The sequence below is a fragment of the Salmo salar genome, chromosome 13, assembly GCF_965601325.2.
Source record: "Salmo salar chromosome 13, fSalSal1, whole genome shotgun sequence".
Classification (NCBI taxonomy): Eukaryota; Metazoa; Chordata; class Actinopteri; order Salmoniformes; family Salmonidae; genus Salmo; species Salmo salar.
Genome location: NC_138303.1, coordinates 14,480,347 through 14,502,394, shown reverse-complemented (window position 1 = coordinate 14,502,394; position 22,048 = coordinate 14,480,347). Strand labels below are relative to the sequence as shown.

The 22,048-nt window shown below is 44.3% G+C and overlaps 2 protein-coding genes across 3 annotated transcripts in view; both read right to left on the bottom strand.

Moving 5' to 3' along the window:
* The window catches only part of klhdc8b (kelch domain containing 8B), a 174,176-nt gene extending 168,103 nt beyond the window's left edge, over positions 1-6,073 (bottom strand). The window contains exon 1 of the mRNA XM_014134525.3: positions 5,914-6,073. The gene's annotated coding sequence lies outside the window, so the exon portion shown is untranslated. The remainder of the gene's footprint in view (positions 1-5,913) is intronic.
* Positions 6,074-20,623: 14,550 nt separating this feature from the next.
* LOC106566460 (ubiquitin carboxyl-terminal hydrolase 19) overlaps positions 20,624-22,048 on the bottom strand; it is a 35,848-nt gene continuing 34,423 nt past the window's right edge. For both annotated transcript variants that reach the window (XM_082959850.1, XM_045692943.2), the window contains exon 25: positions 20,624-21,883. In XM_082959850.1, coding sequence (XP_082815976.1) covers positions 21,743-21,883 — 141 coding nt within the window. In that variant the 3' untranslated portion in view covers positions 20,624-21,742. The remainder of the gene's footprint in view (positions 21,884-22,048) is intronic.

Genomic DNA, 22,048 nt, shown 5'->3' with positions numbered 1-22,048 from the left:
TGTGACTTATGGAAGGCTAGGCCCGAGGATCACAACAAGCCCTTCTCTCACACGCACACACACACACACACACTAAAAGTCGATCATAATAAACTAGTCAGATCAAAGGTGTTTACATACAACACCTGGCGACCACGTGGTTATTTAATTTCATTACTTACATTTTATTACCTCATTACCTCATAAATCATGAGGTGTGAAATACAGTTTGACAGAACAAACCCAACATCATGTGAAGTCACATGGGTGTGAGATTCACATCCTAGTGTAAAGTCCCGCCCCCTTCATAAATCAAGGAGGTGTGAAAGTTTGACAGAAGCCACCTTACAACAGCTACTCTTGGGGATTTCAATCAGGAAATAACTTTCTGTAAAAAAGATAGATCGGGAAATCCGTACAGGGAAAACCTGGAATGTATAGTATCCATGGCGGAGGGATAGCAACTCATCCCTGGTGCCAACCCTCCAGATGTTCAAAAGGAGAAGCTTGGGCACAGATAACTATTTTAATTGGTTAAGCAGTCAAATGTTAGTGCATTTGCTAATGTGTCTCCTGGGTTCGGGCTCCTCTCTAAAATCAAACCTATTAGGGGAGAGTGGGATAAATTGAGCCAACCTTGTTTTTAGGAATCATATTCAAAATGTATAATTTGACCAAATAATAATACTTTCATAGAGTCTGTGAAGGAAGAAACCACATGGAAAAAGTGGTAAGCAAGTTAGGTCCCCAGAAAATATTTTTCACCAAGTCAAATGAATTGATTGTGTTAGAGGTTTCATGATGCTTGTATCTAAACCAAAGTAGATAATTTTAAGATTGTTCTATACATTAGTTGCGGTCTCTATAAGCTTATTTATGAGGTCCTAAACCTAGCATGAACGTGCATCCTTGTAGCTGTGTGTGCTAATATAGTCAAAATATTTGCAAGTTGAGCCAATGGCCATGGAGTATGTTGAGCCAATGGCCATGGAGTATGTTGAGCCAATGGCCATGGAGTATGTTGAGCAAATAGTTGAGCCAATCCCAGGCGAAAAGCAATGCATTATCACTGGGATATGGAGGTAACAACAGGGCCTGGCCTATGTTAAAAATGTTTTTTAAAAGTACTAAATGTTTAGGTGTTAAGCCTAGAAGATGCTTAAAATTATTGAAAAACTAAAAGTGATTGTGTTGAATTGTGTTTGGCAAATAAAGGTAGACATGGTTTTAAAAAGGTAGTGGTAATATTTAATTCAGTACAGAAATTTGTAGGCGGCTTAACTTACCCTGTCCCGTGGTTCAATGTACCCCATACCCAGGGTAATTGGTGCCAAGAGACAACTTATTTTGGACAAGCTATGTTTTCTAGACTGTAAGGTTAACATGAATTCTGATTATTATTATTATTATTTCCAGGGATACACAACATCCTGAAATATACACTGAGCATACAAACATGCTCTTTCCATGACATAGAATGACCAGGTGAATCCAGGTGAAAGCTATGATCCCTTATTGATGTCACTGGTTAAATCTACTTCAATCAGTGTAGATAAAAGGGGAGGAGACAGTTTAAGGAAGGATTTTTAAGCCTTGAGAGAATCAAGACATGGACTGTGTATGTGTGTCATTCAGAAGGTGAATGGGCAAGACAAAATATTGTAATGCCTTTGAACGGGGTATGGTCGTTTTGGTACCCTTCTCCAGATCTGTGCCTCGACATAATACTGTCTCAGAGCGCTACGGACAATTCCTTCGATCTCATTGCTTGACTTTTGGTCTGACATACACTGTCAACTGTGGGACCTTATATAGACAGATGTGTGCCTTTCCAAATCATGTCCAATCAAGTTGTAGAAACATCTCAAGGATGATCAATGGAAACAGGATGCACCTGAGCTCAAATTTGAGTCTCATAGTAAAGGGTCTGAATACTTATGTAAATAATATATTTCTGTTTTAAGATGATCCATTTTAGAATAAGGCTGTAACAACATTTGGAAAAAGTCAAGGGGTCTGAATACTGCATTCGGAAAGTATTCAGACCCTTTGACTTTTTCCACATTTTGTTACGTTACAGCCTTATTCTAAAATTGATTAAAAAATAAAACATTTTACTTATAAATCTACACACAATATCTCATGCCAGCAGCATACCACCCTGCATCCCACTGCTGGATTGCTTCTGAAGCTAAGCAGGGTTGGTCCTGGTCAGTCCCTCGATGGGAGACCAGATGGTGTTGGAGGGCCAGTAGGAGGCACTCTTTCCTCTGGTCTAAAAAAAATATCCCACTGCCCTGTGTAGGGTGCTGTCTTTCAGATGGGACATTAAATGGGTGTCCTGACTCTCTGAGGTCATTAAAGATCCCATGGCACTTATTGGAAGAGTAGGGGTGTCCTGGCTAAATTCCCAAGCTGTCCATCATGGTCACCTAATCATCCCCAGCTTACAATTGGCTCATTCATCCCCCTCCTCTCCCCTGTAACTATTCCCCAGGTCATTGCTGTAAATGAGAATGTGATCTCTCAGTCAACTTACCTGGTAAAATAATAACAAAGCAAACACAGGTTTTTAAGAAATGTTTGCAAAGTTGTAAAAAAAGAATCAAACAGAAATACCTCTCATGCTTCAGTTGAGTCTTACATCCAATGTCACCATGAAATAGGTTGGAACACAACATGTAGAAAATCTAAAAAGACCAGGGAGGGACTGAATCTTTCTACACCAGAATGATGAGAGTAAAATGGAATCTTTGACGACTCCTCAGTTTCTGTCTTTATCTGACTAAGGTATTTATAAAACACAAGACCAAAGTCTACAGTCGTGGCCAAAAGTTTTGAGAATGACACAAATATTAATTTTCAAAGTCTGCTGCCTCAGTTTGTATGATGGCAATTTGCATATACTCCAGAATGTTATGAAGAGTGATCAGAGGAATTGCAATTAATTGCAAAGTCTCTCTTTGCCATGCAAATGAACTGAATCCCCCAAAAAACATTTCCACTGCATTTCAGCCCTGCCACAAAAGGACCAGCTGACATCATGTCAGTGATTCTCTCGTTAACACAGGTGTGAGTGTTGACGAGGACAAGGCTGGAGATCACTCTGTCATGCTGATTGAGTTTGAATAACAGACTGGAAGCTTCAAAAGGACAGAGGTGCTTGGAATCATTGTTCTTCCTCTGTCATCCATGGTTACCTGCAAGGAAACATGTGCCATCATCATTGCTTTGCACAAAAAGGGCTTCACAGGCAAGGATATTGCTGCCAGTAAGATTGCACCTAAATCAACCATTTATTGGATCATCAAGAACTTCAAGGAGAGCGGTTCAATTGTTGTGAAGAAGGCTTCAGGGCGCCCAAGAAAGTCCAGCAAGCATCAGTACCGTCTCCTAAAGTAGATTCAGGTACGGGATCGGGGCACCACCAGTACAGAGCTTGATCAGGAATGGCAGCAGGCAGGTGTGAGTGCATCTGCACGCACAGTGAGGCAAAGACTGTTGGAGGATGGCCTGGTGTCAAGAAGGGCAGCAAAGAAGCCACTTCTCTCCAGGAAAAACATCAGGGAGAGACTGATATTCTGCAAAAGGTACAGGGATTGAACTGCTGAGGACTGGGGTAAAGTCATTTTCTCTGATGAATCCCCTTTCCAATTGTTTAAGGCATCTGGAAAAAAGCTTGTCCAGAGAAGACAAGGTGGGCACTACCATCAGTCCTGTCAACAGTAAAGCATCCTGAGACCATTCATGTGTGGGGTTGCTTCTCAGCCAAGGGAGTGGGCTCACTCACAATTTTGCCTAAGAACACAGCCATGAATAAAGAATGGTACCAACACATCCTCCAAGAGCAACTTCTCCCAACCACCCAGGAACAGTTTGGTGACCAACAATGCCTTTTCCAGCATGACGGAGGACCTTGCAATAAGGCAAAAGTGATAACTAAGTGGCTTGGGGAACAAAACATCGATATTCTGGGTCCATGGCCAGGAAACTCCCCAGACTTTAATCCCGTTGAGAACTTGTGGTCAATCCTCAAGAGGCGGGTGGACAAACAAAACCCCACAAATTCTGACCAACTCCAAGCATTGATTATGCAAGAATGGGCTGCCATCAGTCAGGATGTGGCCCAGAAGTTAATTGACAGCATGCCAGGGCGGATTGCAGAGGTCTTGGAAAAAGAAGGGTCAACACTGCAAATATTGACTCTTTGCATCAACTTCATGTAATTCTCAATAAAAGCCTTGACACTTATGAAATGCTTGTAATTATACTTCAGTATTCCATAGTAACATCTGACAAAAATATCTGAAGACACTGAAGCAGCAAACTTTGTGAAAATTAATATTTGTGTCATTCTCAAACTTTTTGGCCACGACTGTAGACATGAAGGCAGCTTTAGCCTTTAGAAAATCAACATCAAGACTTAACTTCTAAAAGTTAATGTCATCACTTCTGAGATCTATTTGAAAACTAAACACAAGCTTTCCAAATACCAAAAAAAGTTCCTTGATTTGGATAACTTCCCCTTTTGCATGTACCTAATATCATTCATACGGGATCTATGAATGTTAAAGGATATTTTCTTTCAGAGCATCATGGGTGCACTGATTTTGAGAAAACAATTATTCTCCTTTTCTACCACAGAGGGAGTTTGGGTGACAACAGGAGAGACGGGTCCTGTTCTCTGGCACAGTAGGCATTGTGCCATCCGGTACCAGGCTGATTGAGGATGGTATTAAACATCACAATGGGGGCATAGGCACAACAATGCTTCTCTCCTACTCCCTAAGACAGGCAGGAAAGCTGCATGCCAATCAAACTGTAGAAATAATTATGCAAATAGAGATAGTCTAAGCAGGTTATAATTACAGAACAGAACATATGGCAATTATTACAACAATGTGATGATAGTTTTAGTGATGGTGTAATTTCTAACTGTTGTTGACAAATATTGCAATTAACTGAGTAAAAATAGCACTGAGTGGCATTGATTGTGCTTACAAAATGTAGTAGGAGAAATGTTAACAGAAAACAATTTGTAGGTGTTTAATCTTATCCGTTTTATGGATTATCTGGCTGTTGCATTTGTGTGCATGTGGTCTGGTCCATTTTTTGCTCAGTGAGCCTGTCTAAGTTGTTTTTTTTTGTGTGCAAAATGATCATTATCTGGCTAATAATGTCCTGGCACGTGTTACAAATGCCAGGGCCGATTTCGGGACCCAGTCTGCCCAGTGTGTGTGTGTGTGTGTGTGTGTATAACAGGTCCCGACAGTAGGTTACATTGGGCTCTCTGGATCTGGGGGGGAAAGATTGAGACCCTGAGATAAGAGCTTTCATTTCAAAATTCGTTTTTCATGTAAAATAGAGACTGAATTAGTCTATGCGCAACATTTAGTATGTTTTTTTAATGACAAGTCATTGCCCAGCTGTTGAGCAGCTGGTGGGTGTAGACAGTGACAAGGTGTCTCACCCAGAGCAGCGGAACAGCTGTATGCATCTGGAACGACCCAGCAAATCCATCTAAACCACAGACAGGGCTGTGTGCTTTCACAACATGAGGATTTTTCACAAGAGATTAGCATTTTACGCGTAAGTTTAATCATTGTAAAAGTGCCTTTTAGAGGCACGGCCGACAGAAAACGCTCGTGTGCATCTGCGCGTTGAAGGTGGACAATGCGCATTACCAAATGTATAATGCATTCACGTTGCAGTTTTTATACCCTCGCATCAGAAGTCAAGCATATTTGCTGCACACATACAATGCAGTGACACATTAATCATTTAAAACCTGCAATGCACATTAGGTTTAGGCTAAAGTCCTCAGTCTGTAAGCCTATTTTTCATGAGAAAAGTACTGAGCCAAATAAAACATAAACAATAAAGAACGTAAAGAACACAAAAAGACAACAAAAGTTTAGCAAAAACACACATTACCGTGTTCCTATGTAGGGACAGGCGCAGTCAATGAGATGGTGTGTCCTTTGCACACTCGAAGACAGTACGCGCCTGACAGAAATATTGTTCGCGTTTTACACTGTCTCGAGCAAAGCCGACCGTTAGCAGGACTCCGGCGCCTTTTTATTGGTTCACCATCGCTCGCTCTGCCCTCCCTTCTCTGGCTGGGTTCGCGTGCGCAACAACAGCGTGCGCAACAGCTTCTCCACGGCGCTCTCACTTCACAAAGGTTAATTCATTAATTTCAAATAGCTTTATTTTACCTCTTCAACATTTACTCATCTAAATTAATCTTTGATATTCCACGTGCTATTTATAGGCTACTCTCACATAACTTATTTTTGGTTGGGGATTACACATCAATGCACATCAGTTCGTTTTTTTCTCACAGCCATTGGTGTTCTCAAAATATCTCTGAAATAGCCAATCAATAATCAACAATCGACTGTGTATTTTTATTTCAATCAATTACTGAGTCTGAGTATCTGACAGAGCTATAAACATAGGCCAGCTAACACTGTAGGCTATGAAGTCCCCATCAACATGCAAAAATCAAAACCAATTTTTCCTTTAATTTAGCGGGAGGTGATATTGGAATCTCTTGTCTACACAGCCTTGGAGAGCAACAGAGCGCAATTTCCATTACAAGAATAATAATAAGCTACAACAAATGTGTTGCCTGCGGTGATTCTCAAAATCTTCTACTTCTGTCATAAATTCTACTGCACTGAACAAAAAATATAAAACGCAACATGTGAAGTGTTGGTCCCATGTTTCATGAGCTGAAATAAAAGATCCCAGAAATGTTCCATACGCACAAAATGCTGATTTCCCTCAAATTTTGTGAACACATTTGTTTACATCCCTGTTAGTGAACATTTCTAATTTACCACAATAATCCATCCATCTGACAGATGTGGTATATCAAGAAGCTGATTAAAAAGGCATGATAATTACACAGGTGCACCTTAATAAAAGGCCACTAAAATCTGTCACACAACACAATGCCACAGATGTCTCAAGGTGAGGGAGTGTGCAATTGGCATGCTGACTGCAAGAATTTCCACCAGAGCTGTTGCCAGAGAATGTAATGTTAATTTCTCTACCATAAGCCACCTCCAATGTTGTTTCAGAGAATTTGGCAGTATGTCCAACCAGTCTCACAACCGCAGACCAGGTGTATGGCGTCATGTGGGCGAGCGGTTTGCTGATGTCAATGTTGTGAACATGGTGGCAGTGGGGTTATGGGCAGGCATAAGCTACGGACAACAAACACAATCACATTTTGATCGATGGCAATGTGACTGCACAGATACCTTGACGAGATCCTGAGGCCCATTGCGTTGCACTTTTCTTTTCTTTTTTTTAAGGGATCTGTAACCAACAGATGCATATCTGTATTCCCAGTCATGTGAAATCCATAGATTATGGTTTAATGAATTTAATTCCATTGACTGATTTACTTATATGAACTGTAACTCAGTAAAGTTACAGTTGGGCTCCCGTCCGGGTTAGAGTTTGGCCGGGGCAGGCCGTCATTGTAAATAACAATTTGTTCTTAACTGGACTTGCCTAGTTAAATAAAACATATTTTTTGTTGTCGTTGCATGATGCGTTTGTATTTTTGCTCAGTATAGTTTGAAATGCGATTTTCACATCTCATTTAGCCTCACCTGAGATGGATGTGTATAGCCCAAATATCCAGAATCTCCACTGCCATCTTGAGGAAGTTGGAGCCATGAGGTGGAGTCTGCATCTAGGGTGGCGTACAGTAGGCTTCATAATGTTCCAGATCAACCGAATGAAACCTAATGTCATCAAATGAAATGCGTAACCTGAATTCTATTCCACATGGGAGATAATTGTGTCAGTTCTATATTACATGTCCATTTGGGAATTTCACACCATAGTGCTGAATAAGCTCCTGACATTTTGATGTGTGCCCAAAATAAACATCATAAAAGAAAGATACATATTTTATCTGTGGAAGGGAAAACATGTAAATGTGTGTGATTGTCTCTAATCAAGCCATTGAGGCTTCATATATAAAGTAAATCTGACACGGACTATTCCCCTTAAGACCTATACTTGGAAGTCAGAGTGAAATATTACTTGGTATTATGTACAGATCATTAACCAAAATGAACACACACTATCTGGTGTACAGTGAGAGAAGAGTCTTCCTACTGTACACACTGTGCCGCCTCGTTTGGCATGTAATGAGAGGACACAGCGTCTGTTTCTGCAATCAGGCAACAACTATGGCCAGTACATCAGATTAACCAACTCTGTACACATTGTGCTAGAGATCAGAGGTGTTGATTGGATGTGCCCAGCCTGGTCAGTCTGCACTGCAGAGATAGGACCACAGTATACTGTCCAGTAACCACATGGTCAACTCCACTAGAAGGTCATTTCAGATTGCATGTGTCCTGTCACATGTAGTGTATTAACTATTTAATACAATGTCATTACTAACGTGCCTAACTATTTTCCAGATGGAATGCTCGTCAAGCTGATTTTCTGTCCACGTCCCTGAAGTCAACATCATGGCTATTTTTATAAGTGCATTTCTGACCCTACACACCATGCATTAAATTATGTCCGAGGCTACGAATACGGAGTTTTCGCCCCTGCTCCGCCCCTCCGAGAACTTCTTTCTCAAAGCTAAGGATCCAAATCACATTCTGCACGTGTTCTTTTTACTATACGCTTTACCAAAAAGGATGAGGCGAGGGGTTTTACCCCACCCAATATCTGTACACACCCTGAAAACTCTTGCTTGTTGATATGCTGTGTACATCTAGTAGGCTAACTTCCCTCCTGAAAAAAGAACATGAAAACGCTAGACTGCCTGTTATGTCGTGCTATTGTTTGCTTTCTGTTACAAAAGACAAAGAACTACGTTTGCTTGAACAAGCGGCAGCGGAGTCATGGGGTGAGTGATCACAGAGCAGCAGCTGGAAGGACTCGGGAAGGGGAAGCGGCAGCGGAGTCATGGGGTGAGTGATCACAGAGCAGCAGCTGGAAGGACTCGGGAAGGGGAAGCGCGCAGCGGAGTCATGGGGTGAGTGATCACAGAGCAGCAGCTGGAAGGACTCGGGAAGGGGAAGCGCGCAGCGGAGTCATGGGGTGAGTGATCACAGAGCAGCAGCTGGAAGGACTCGGGAAGGGGAAGCGCGCAGCGGAGTCATGGGGTGAGTGATCACAGAGCAGCAGCTGGAAGGACTCGGGAAGGGGAAGCGCGCAGCGGAGTCATGGGGTGAGTGATCACAGAGCAGCAGCTGGAAGGACTCGGGAAGGGGAAGCGCGCAGCGGAGTCATGGGGTGAGTGATCACAGAGCAGCAGCTGGAAGGACTCGGGAAGGGGAAGCGCGCAGCGGATCTTGCACATGTGCAGAAATCTCTATCTTTAGTCCAAAACTCCTGGGTTCCAGAAAATCCAGAACCGCAGCCACTCTGTTGAAGTTGAATTATCGCTGTTAGTAACTCCCTAATAATAAAAATTAAATAATAGCAATAATCACACTTAAATGTAACCTCACGCCCTGCACTGCTAATGATCCCTGATTGATTAGTTCCCCTAAATCCATCATTAACCTTCACCCTGTAGGCTGATCATCAATCGCTTGTTCACAACTCAACTGTATCCAAAAGGCCTGAGGGGAAATCAGTAGTGCTTTTAGGTGACAGTAATACCCTCACTAATCAATATTTGGTCAGTAAATTCCCATACACAGTGTGTCTGTGGCAACAACAACAAAACAAATACATTTTCTTCAACTCAGGAGCTTTATTGAACTCCCCATGAGTACAAGTCGATAGTTTAGAATGTTCACCACGAAACATACAAGCATTGTCTTACGTCAGGCGGCGTCAATCCTACGCGACAGTCAACTTAGACGATTAGTTACACCGTCTGCCTTGAGACGATGACATACAAGAACACACAAAGTACATCCAAATACAAGCAGTCGGTTGAAATATACAATCTGAATGAGTCTCCTATGAAACATGACTGCTGCCTTAGCAACAACAGCCCATTCATCTGTTTCTTAGAATTGAACAGTCTCAGTTATGTACTGCAGTCAAAGGCCTGATTGTGCCTCATCTTCCACAATTACCCACCGGCCATTGTGATGGGTTACTTAGAGAAGGTGTCTCGAATTTGCAGTAGTCAAACGGCAAACTCACTTCAAGCTTAAAAATAAGTATTATAAATCTTCAACACAACCATCCACAAGAAGTGTGAAACACATTCCCTGAATATATCATTAGGAATAGTTTTTCCACATAAGAGCGCTTCCAAAGAAAGTAAAGTCAATTCCAGTACAAACAAACCCGCAAACCAAATACACCCAAATTTGACTAGGTCTTAGCTGTTTCAAGCTCATCCATTGTATTGCCATTATAAATAGTCAAACAGTAAGACTAATTGTGGTTCTAATTGAAACATGTCTTTGGATAAGAGCATGTGTGAAGTTATAACAGCGATTTCACTGCTCAACCATGTAACTCTCTCGTTGTGACATTAGAAACAGTGATTTATATGACCTGTATATTCTTAACAGAATTTGGTATACGTAAACAATGCCTTTACATTGATGACCTAGTTTTTACATATATTTATTTTAAAAACAGTGTCTTCTACATTTGTAATATAATGGTTGTCAGTGTCACACACCCTGAGAACACTACAGCACTTACCTTTAACCTGCAGACCCCCTGAGTTCATCCAACCCAAACCCTCACCCAGGAGCTCTAGGCTGCCCCCTGCTGGAGGTTCCTGTCATAGCTGGCTGAAATACACTAGGTCTGACATGGCTCTGAACGGTCGTTCTGGACCAAACATAGGTCATACAGCTCTGAGGTGGAGGCTATATACGGGTCTCTGAGCCGTCTCGGTCCAGGAACACCTTCAGAATCAGACATGGACCAAGAACAGAAACACCATGTGAGGATATTTAAAACATACTGGATCTGCAATGGTACAAATCCACATGAGTATGCACAAACCATCCTGAAGAACATGAACCGAGGAAAAAAAACATACCTTTGGATGGGCAACGGTGTCCTCATCATTCTGCCGGATGTTGTCATCAATGAATATGTGCTGTGACTTCCTGGTCGAAGGGGTCCCGCCACAGAAGCTTCCCTCCCAGGAAGGAATGTAGGTGTTCCTGGCCCACCTACAGAGAGACAGACCAGTGCCCTGACTACATCACGAAACACTGAAACCTTCACGGAGGTCAATACAGAGCACAACTTCTCTATTACAATTACTGTAATACTTAAGACTAAATGACCTATTCAAAGATGGATTTATGAGCTTGCCAGCAAACTAGGGCACCCCCATTAGTGTGATAAGACTTCAAGCCTTTTGGAATGGGTCCACCTACCAGTCAAAGTGGTCCTGGAAGCCTCCCAGGCCCTGGACAGAGCTGAGGTACTGGTACAGGGCTTTCTCCCCGTCACGGGTCGACAGGCACTCCTCTGCCTTGGTCAGAACCACAACCTTCTTACTGCAGAGGATCTGGCCTGGTCAGAACCACCCCCTTCTTACTGCAGAGGATCTGGCCTGGTCAGAAACATCCCCTTCTTACTGCAGAGGATCTGGCCTGGTCAGAACCACCCCCTTCTTACTGCAGAGGATCTGGCCTGGTCAGAACCACCCCCTTCTTACAGCAGAGGATCTGGCCTGGTCAGAACCACCCCCTTCTTACTGCAGAGGATCTGGCCTGGTCAGAACCACCCCCTTCTTACTGCAGAGGATCTGGCCTGGTCAGAACCACCCCCTTCTTACTGCAGAGGATCTGGCCTGGTGTCTCAAACACACTCAGCTGGGAGGGAAGAGAAAGGGCAGCACTATATAACCCCACCTAGTAGTAAAGCATTTATAATGGATTAGTAAATAGTTAGATTATTCATTTAGTAATCATTACTCCCACATTTGTACATGTTAGTAAGCTAATTATATATAAACAACTTTTAAAGTATGTTCTTATGATCTTATGAATCATTTATGGCCTTCCCTGTGGCTCAGTTGGTAGAGCATGGTGTTTGCAACGCCAGCATGGTGTGTGCAACACCAGGGTTGTGGGTTCGATTCCCACGGGGGGCCAGTACAAAAAAAATAAAAAATAAAAAAAAAATGTATGAAATGTATGCATTCACTACTGTAAGTCGCTCTGGATAAGAGCGTCTGCTAAATGACTAAAATGTAAAAATTTAAATTTATTACAACGAACACAGTCTCCTTTAACGTGGCTCATACTCTACCAGCAGCGAGGCATTAGACATGAAAGGGTTAACAGTGTCTATCAGGTATCAACTGGAAAACATTAAAATTGTTTGTACATTAGAGCAGAGTTTCCCAAACTCGGTCCTGGCACCCCCTGGCATCAGCTGTGTAGAGCTAGGGCAAACACCAAAATGCACCCAGGACCAAGTTTGGGGAAACTCTATTTTAGAGTAAACAAAACCAAGTTTACAGGTCGTCCTGCAAGTTCTGCTGAATCAAATTATCTTCTTTCACCCTCCCTGCCGATATTCCTACACAAATAGACCTTGACAGTTTGAATAAGTCATCATGTGGATGTTTTTAAACTGCAGCCTCTGAGCCTCCCCCCTGCAGAAAACGATGTGTTCTGCTCCAGTAAACTAACTGGTACAGGAACACACTGAGGGGGATGACAAGGGACTGCAGCCACTCTATACCCAGGGGAGTAGCACCACACACCAGTTACCCATAATACATCTCACCGTGAATGACCTTCTGTGAGTTTGTCTTAAAAGGCATTGTTCCTCAAACAAGATTTCAGATTTGTAAGAATGTTGACCCTTATATCCCACTGCCCCCCCCCCCCCCCCCCCCACACACACACACCTATACACTACTCTCAAATAATTATGACTCCCTCTGTGTAGCAATGACATCTGTACAAGCTTTAAACTGGTAGCACCCTCTAAATGCCTCCTGTAACGCGGTAGAACCCTCTAAATTACATTTACATTTAAGTCATTTAGCAGACGCTCTTATCCAGAGCGACTTACAAAATGGTGAATTCACCTTATGATATCCAGTGGAACAACCACTTTACAATAGTGCATCTAAATCTTTTAAGGGTGGGGGGGGGGGGGTTAGAAGGATTACTTTATCCTATCCTAGGTATTCCTTAAAGAGGTGGGGTTTCAGGTGTCTCCGGAAGGTGGTGATTGACTCCGCTGTCCTGGCGTCGTGAGGGAGCTTGTTCCACCATTGGGGTGCCAGAGCAGCGAACAGTTTTGACTGGGCTGAGCGGGAACTGTGCTTCCTCAGAGGTAGGGGGGCCAGCAGGCCAGTGGTGGATGAACGCAGTGCCCTTGTTTGGGTGTAGGGCCTGATCAGAGCCTGAAGGTATGGAGGTGCCGTTCCCTTCACAGCTCCGTAGGCAATCACCATGGTCTTGTAGCGGATGCGAGCTTCAACTGGAAGCCAGTGGAGAGAGCGGAGGAGCGGGGTGACGTGAGAGAACTTGGGAAGGTTGAACACCAGACGGGCTGCAGCGTTCTGGATGAGTTGTAGGGGTTTAATGGCACAGGCAGGGAGCCCAGCCAACAGCGAGTTGCAGTAATCCAGACGGGAGATGACAAGTGCCTGGATTAGGACCTGCGCCGCTTCCTGTGTGAGGCAGGGTCGTACTCTGCGAATGTTGTAGAGCATGAACCTACAGGATCGGGTCACCGCCTTGATGTTAGTGGAGAACGACAGGGTGTTGTCCAGGATCACGCCAAGGTTCTTAGCACTCTGGGAGGAGGACACAAGGGAGTTGTCAACCGTGATGGCGAGATCAAGGAACGGGCAGTCCTTCCCCCGGGAGGAAGAGCAGCTCCGTCTTGCCGAGGTTCAGCTTGAGCTGGTGATCCGTCATCCACACTGATATGTCTGACAGACATGCAGAGATGCGATTCGCCGCCTGGTTATCAGAAGGGGGAAAGGAGAAGATTAATTGCGTGTCGTCTGCATAGCAATGATAGGAGAGACCATGTGAGGATATGACAGAGCCAAGTGACTTGGTGTATAGCGAGAATAGGAGAGGGCCTAGAACAGAGCCCTGGGGGACACCAGTGGTGAGAGCGCATGGTGCGGAGACAGATTCTCGCCACGCCACCTGGTAGGAGCGACCTGTCAGGTAGGACGCAATCCAAGCGTGGGCCGCGCCGGAGATGCCCAACTCGGAGAGGGTGGAGAGGAGGATCTGATGGTTCACAGTATCAAAGGCAGCAGATAGGTCTAGAAGGATGAGAGCAGAGGAGAGAGAGTTAGCTTTAGCAGTGCGGAGAGCCTCCGTGACACAGAGAAGAGCAGTCTCAGTTGAATGCCCAGTCTTGAAACCTGACTGATTAGGATCAAGAAGGTCATTCTGAGAGAGATAGCAGGAGAGCTGGCCAAGGACGGCACGTTCAAGAGTTTTGGAGAGAAAAGAAAGAAGGGATACTGGTCTGTAGTTGTTGACATCGGAGGGATCGAGTGTAGGTTTTTTCAGAAGGGGTGCAACTCTCGCTCTCTTGAAGACGGAAGGGACGTAGCCAGCGGTCAAGGATGAGTTGATGAGCGAGGTGAGGAAGGGGAGAAGGTCTCCGGAAATGGTCTGGAGAAGAGAGGAGGGGATAGGGTCAAGTGGGCAGGTTGTTGGGCGGCCGGCCGTCACAAGACGCGAGATTTCATAAATGCCATCTGTAACATGGTAGCACCCTCTAAATGCCACCTGTAACACGGTAGAACCCTCTAAATGTACCTGTAACACGGTAGCACCCTCTAAATGCCACCTGTAACACGGTAGCACCCTCTAAATGTACCTGTAACACGGTAGCACCCTCTAAATGCCACCTGTAACACGGTAGCACCCTCTAAATGCCACCTGTAACACGGTAGAACCCTCTAAATGCCACCTGTAACACGGTAGCACCCTCTAAATGCCACCTGTAACACGGTAGCACCCTCTAAATGCCACCTGTAACACGGTAGCACCCTCTAAATGCCACCTGTAACACGGTAGCACCCTCTAAATGCCACCTGTAACATGGTAGCACCCTCTAAATGCCACCTGTAACATGGTAGCACCCTCTAAATGTACCTGTAACACGGTAGCACCCTCTAAATGCCACCTGTAACACGGTAGCACCCTCTAAATGCCACCTGTAACATGGTAGCACCCTCTAAATGCCACCTGTAACACGGTAGCACCCTCTAAATGCCACCTGTAACACGGTAGCACCCTCTAAATGTACCTGTAACACGGTAGCACCCTCTAAATGCCACCTGTAACACGGTAGCACCCTCTAAATGCCACCTGTAACATGGTAGCACCCTCTAAATGTACCTGTAACACGGTAGCACCCTCTAAATGCCACCTGTAACACGGTAGCACCCTCTAAATGCCACCTGTAACACGGTAGCACCCTCTAAATGCCACCTGTAACATGGTAGCACCCTCTAAATGTACCTGTAACACGGTAGCACCCTCTAAATGCCACCTGTAACACGGTAGCACCCTCTAAATGCCACCTGTAACATGGTAGCACCCTCTAAATGTACCTGTAACACGGTAGCACCCTCTAAATGCCACCTGTAACATGGTAGCACCCTCTAAATGCCACCTGTAACACGGTAGCACCCTCTAAATGCCACCTGTAACACGGTAGCACCCTCTAAATGCCACCTGTAACACGGTAGCACCCTCTAAATGTACCTGTAACACGGTAGCACCCTCTAAATGCCACCTGTAACACGGTAGAACCCTCTAAATGCCACCTGTAACATGGTAGCACCCTCTAAATGTACCTGTAACACGGTAGCACCCTCTAAATGCCACCTGTAACATGGTAGCACCCTCTAAATGTACTTGTAACACGGTAGCACCCTCTAAATGCCACCTGTAACATGGTAGCACCCTCTAAATGTACCTGTAACACGGTAGCACCCTCTAAATGCCACCTGTAACATGGTAGCACCCTCTAAATGCCACCTGTAACACGGTAGCACCCTCTAAATGCCACCTGTAACACGGTAGCACCCTCTAAATGCCACCTGTAACACGGTAGCACCCTCTAAATGTACCTGTAACACGGTAGCACCCTCTAAATGCCACCTGTAACACGGTAGAACCCTCTAAATGCCACCTGTAACATGGTAGCACCCTCTAAATGTACCTGTAACACGGTAGCACCCTCTAAATGCCACCTGTAACATGGTAGCACCCTCTAAATGCCACCTGTAACACGGTAGCACCCTCTAAATGCCACCTGTAACATGGTAGCACCCTCTAAATGCCACCTGTAACATGGTAGCACCCTCTAAATGTACCTGTAACACGGTAGCACCCTCTAAATGCCACCTGTAACATGGTAGCACCCTCTAAATGTACCTGTAACACGGTAGCACCCTCTAAATGCCACCTGTAACACGGTAGCACCCTCTAAATGCCACCTGTAACACGGTAGCACCCTCTAAATGCCACCTGTAACATGGTAGCACCCTCTAAATGCCACCTGTAACACGGTAGCACCCTCTAAATGCCACCTGTAACACGGTAGCACCCTCTAAATGTACCTGTAACACGGTAGCACCCTCTAAATGCCACCTGTAACACGGTAGCACCCTCTAAATGCCACCTGCAACATGGTAGCACCCTCTAAATGTACCTGTAACACGGTAGCACCCTCTAAATGCCACCTGTAACACGGTAGCACCCTCTAAATGTACCTGTAACACGGTAGCACCCTCTAAATGCCACCTGTAACATGGTAGCACCCTCTAAATGTACCTGTAACACGGTAGCACCCTCTAAATGACAAGCTGCAACAGGTAGCAGCCTACAATGAGTAATCAGTGCAATGGCTGGGCTATTGGCAGAGTAGCTAACATAACAGTATGATTATGATACAAGCAATGCGTCCATTTAATATGGCAGTGAGTAAGAGCTTGGTAAAATGCCAGGACAACATAGCCATTATAGCTATTGTCCTAATGACACCACATCCAGCATCACACCCTCCCCCACCCAAAGCACTCATCATACCTTAAGGGCTGGGAGGTCGGGGGAACAGTGGGTGGGAGCCCTGGGTGAGGGCACGGGACACAGAAGACAGCACGCGAGGAAGGAATCAGCCAAAGGTAAGGAACAAGATGGAAAAGTCCCTTCCCCCCTGCCACCAGATCCTTCAGTAGCTGGAAGGAGGAGGGTAGTCTCCAGTGGTACAGCTGCCCGTCCTCCCCCTTCATAGCCAGCTCCTTGTCCCCCTCCGGAAAGTAGAGCATGGCTAGGTGCTCGTCCAGCACGTCCCAGAACTGCCGACCTGCAGCGGAATAGGTGAAGCCAGCCAAACTGGGAGTGATAGCAGACAGCACACTCACATGATGGGAGTAGAGAAGGTGAGTCACTCATCCAATCTCATTTACCTACAGACAACAGAAAGAGACAGGTGTTTGGCAATTACACTCAGCAATGGCATCATCGTGGCGGGTTGGCACACAGTGGCAATGATTCCACTTATTGAATTGTCATGTCATTTACAGAAAAAGGTTAGAGGTTTGGAGCATCTGCTCCTTGAAAAATATGTTGGATCATTCTCATTCATTATAGCTAGAACTGACTGTACTACCCCAAAATAAAACTGCCTACGTGTAGGAAATAGCCATTTAGGTTTTTGACTAGGCGGTATACAGATATGACCGGAAGATACATTTTCATAGCAGGTTAGGAAAATTGATGTAGTATGTTAGGGTAAGTTGACCAGATTTCTGAAATGAAAACCGGGGACATTTCCAGTTCGGCGGTCAATATATCATTAAAATATCCAATGTTATATTATCTATGAAATGAAAAAGGGGACAATTCCGGTTTCATGTATTTAGTCTAACAGGCTCACTGTGATAGACAGAGAAAACAACTATATTACAGAAACACTACAGACAAGACAGAACTGTCCGGTCTGAACAGCCATTCAGTGGTCCTGGTAGAATAAGAGCAGAAGAGAACATGAGCAAAATTGAGAAAACAGACAATAGTATATGTGAAATACTTAACATAATAATGAAATAAGACGCTGATCAGATTGGTAACTACATAATATACTTATACCAACCTAATCTGTATATTTCTCAGAAGAATGTATCTTCTTCAGGATTGCTCTGTCTTTGGCCAGCTTCTCCATGAACTCCTGGCAGGGGAGGTTGAAGTTTGTCTTCACAATAAGCATGGCCTTGATGGTTGGAACAGTGAACCTATTTCTTGCTGCTGTCCATAGATCATTCATTTGGGAGAACACTCTCGACTGGTGCATTACTTCTAGGTAAGCACATGACAACAGACTCTAATCTAGCCAGGTTATTGTGTGGGATGTCGTTCTCTTTGAAGTGGATAACCTCCGTGCTCCATCTCTGACTAAGCAGTGTCTCAGATGTTTTCCATTCTTAAAGCGATTCCCCCTTTAGAAACTCTTGCAGGCCAGTAACCTCGTCACACAATGCATCCTGATTGATGGTCACATTGGGGCATTTTTCCTGCAGTGTGGCTGCTGCCTTCTGGATCTCTTCACGCTGAGGTTGCATTTTTAAAAGGAGACAATGTAAATCTTTTAGATTATCTGTGTGTTTCCCCATGCTTGCAAGTAGTTCACAGCCATAGTGAAGAATGATTGGGATGTTTTGAGAAAGCTCTCTTTAGACATTGCTCCATTTCCCTCTAGCTCTCTCAGAAGTCCTCTGACCAAAACTGGAATGAAGTTGTCATCACGTCTTGCAGTCAATTTTGCCTCAATGTTTCTCGGAATTGCAGCTGACTCCACAGTACAGCAGTCTTGGCCTTCAAGCATCTTGATCGTGTCACTGAATACAGTCAAGTTTCCATGGACAAAGGCCAGCCAAAGTTCAGTCAGTGGATCTTCAAACATTGTTCACAGGACAACAGAAAGAAAAAAAGGATTTCAATGGCACATACCTTTTCAGCACTCTTCCTAGAGCAGGGAGCATGGACATCCAGCGAACATTGCTGTGTCCTAAATTGTTATGGTACTCCTGGCCAACAAACTCACAAAAGCTCTTCAGTCTTTCTACTATTGATGGTAAAAATATGAAAATATCTTTGTGAGCAGGTACTCAACATCAAGAGGAATCATATCCAAAGCTGTTCTGGCAGTGTTATGGGCAGGAGAACCTAAGCCAATCACCTCCCACTGCAGAGCATTTTTAACTTTGGTATGGATATTGACCCTCCCCAGCCTATTCAGTCCTCCAAAGTTGGTATTTGTGTTGTCGGCAGAGAATGTCATGACTTTGTTTTGAAGGTTACATTTTTGGATGACCACCAGGACCTCAGCTGCAATCTCCTCTGCTGTTTCTCCTTTCAATTCAACAAAATCAAGCAGTTTTGTTTCCACAGATGTGTTGCTACCATATATCTTACAATATCTGACTACTATTGGCAGCAGCTTTACATGTCCATGATTGGATGCATCACTCAGGACAAAACAAGCACAACGCGATTGAGACGTCAACCGGTAGGCTCTGCTGCCAGGTCTTTCTTGCCAAGTAAAATATTATTTCACTTTGCAGTCTGTTTAACGCACAGTTAAAAACGGGGACATTTCCGGGGACAGCTCCAGCCGGGGACAGGCCACCAAAAACGGGGACGTCTGGTCACCCTATGTTAGGGTAATTATGATAAGGGGTTAGGGCTAGCTAAAACGGGGACGTCTAGTCACCCTGTGAGGGTAATTATGATAAGGGGTTAGGGCTAGCTAAAACGGGGACGTCTGGTCACCCTGTTAGGGTAATTATGATAAGGGGTTAGGGCTAGCTAAAACGCCATCTTAACCTGCTTCGAAAAGTCACTTCCGGTCGCAGCTGTACTCCCATCTAGTCACAACCGCTATTTAGGCTGAGGTCAATGAATGTAAACAGATTGTGTGGTTTTTTTTAACCTTCTTTACATTCCCTGACTGCGCTCCCCTGGCCTCCATGAGGCTCGTCACCTATATTACAACCCGGTTGAATTACCTTGTTTACTCATTTGTCTCCATGTCACAATTTAAATAAAATAATCCAAGGCTGCAATAGTTCCTTGACTTGTCCCAGCGTCAGACACCAATATGGTGTTATTGAGATCAACATGAAGGACAAGCGTTTTCTTCTTTAGAGACAACCCTTGGTCTTCTTCAGTGGTACAACCGTTATATTCATTGACGTTTCCTTTGGCGTGTGAAGTAAGTACACCGCTCATGCTCATTACGACCGTCCCGGTGGTTTAGAGAAGAGGGATGATCACCGGTCTTGTCGCAGTCTGACATGAGGAGCTCCAGTCCCGAATGATCGGTTGTCAACACCTGATTTTCCTTGACTAAATAACTAGCCAATTTGTCAGTAAATTGTCACAGGGTTTAGCTAGCTAACTAGGTATGTTACTGAAACCAGAGATCCTCGAAACTCTGACCAATTGTAGATTTGTAGCTCTTTAAGAGCGCTCTAAGTTTGTACAACTATTCACATACAAATTACAATCACTCTACCGACTTTTCTTCACAGAAAGTGTTTATTTTTACTTTCTGAAACCGTCGTTGTTTCTTCTCTCAGCGTAATGTGTGGAGTCTGAAAGTAAAACAGTTGGAGGACCAACAACACAGAAAATGGTAGAAACGGAGGGAGAAAAAAAAAGTTCCCAGGCAACTTTATTCAAGTTCCTACTGAATCAGAGTGTGTATTCAAATAACCTGTTAGCGCTTCTCAAAAAGTGTTTAATTTATATTAACAATGTATATCTTATACACATTCTCATTAATCCCCAACTTTATATATGCAGTCTAACACAAAATGAAGGGAGGGGTGTACAAGAGTACTCAAACAGAAATGAAGATATGTAGCAGAAGTGGTAACAGCATTCTATTCTACGCTACTGTGTATCAACATGCACATTTCAGTGTATATCAAGTTGGTTTCTTCCCAAAAATTACATCCACAGGATTGGATAAATTACAAAGTAAAAATGTTTTTAAAATATTTTAAAATCTAAAGCAAAGCAACTAAATCCAGGTGTGGTATGAAAATAGTGAACAGAAAGACAGTTACTATTTGTCCTCTGTATGAACATAAAATAAACTATTTCTGCACCCATTACACTACATTGGTACCCAGCTTACAGAATCACAACACAGACCAGACTAAACCTTGATGAGAAGCGGGGGAAAAAAAACACACTCAAATGCTTACACACACACACACACACACGTCCAATCCTCTCATATCACAATTTTCCCTCAATCCCAACAGGCTGGGGGGGTTTGTTTGATGTTAGCCACATCCTTTGTGACCTCTGAACCAGACACCCATTTATCATGGGATAAAAAGGGGTCATAAACGGCATGGCCACCAACATTGTCTAGGTGGGCTCTTCCATCAGCCAACAACAGGCTGCAACCCGGAGGCTCTGGGGAAACGGGAGTGTGGAGGCTTTTGTTGTATGTGCAAACACGCTGTGTGTTTGTGTGTGCACGCGCATACATGTACGGAAATGTGTTGCATGAATATTACTACATAAACAGCATGAGCTGGTATGTCCACCACATCTGTGGTGACGTGTACTGCTCCTTCCTTCCCCACAAATCCACTTCTGACATGTTTAGCGTTGCACCACTGAGGGGACGCTTTGAAGACGTCCAGTTTATTAGTGTCGTTTACTGAGGAGTGTATTTCCCAATGTTGCTGCTGGCATCGGTCCACAGCTGGAGCCTTCTGCCAGCTCGATGGACAGCTCGATGGAGCCTCAGTCACACCTTAGTCCACCTCCTCCATGTTACTGTAGGACAGAGCAGCACATTCGCCAGAGTGTCCAAACAGCTCAGAGGTCACCTCTGGGGTCAGCGGAGGGGGTCCTTCAGGGTCCAGGTCGGTCCCAAAGAGTGCCTGGCCAGAGGCCTGTAAAATAAACCAGTGTTACAAATCATGCTTTTCTCTGGACCAGTTCCCTTTCAGGAAGACCAGACCCATCTTATCTGTAAAAAACCCAAAAGCATAAGACACTGGACGGACGGACGGACATATTCCTTGCAGACACAAACAAAACCCAGTTCCAATTGGATG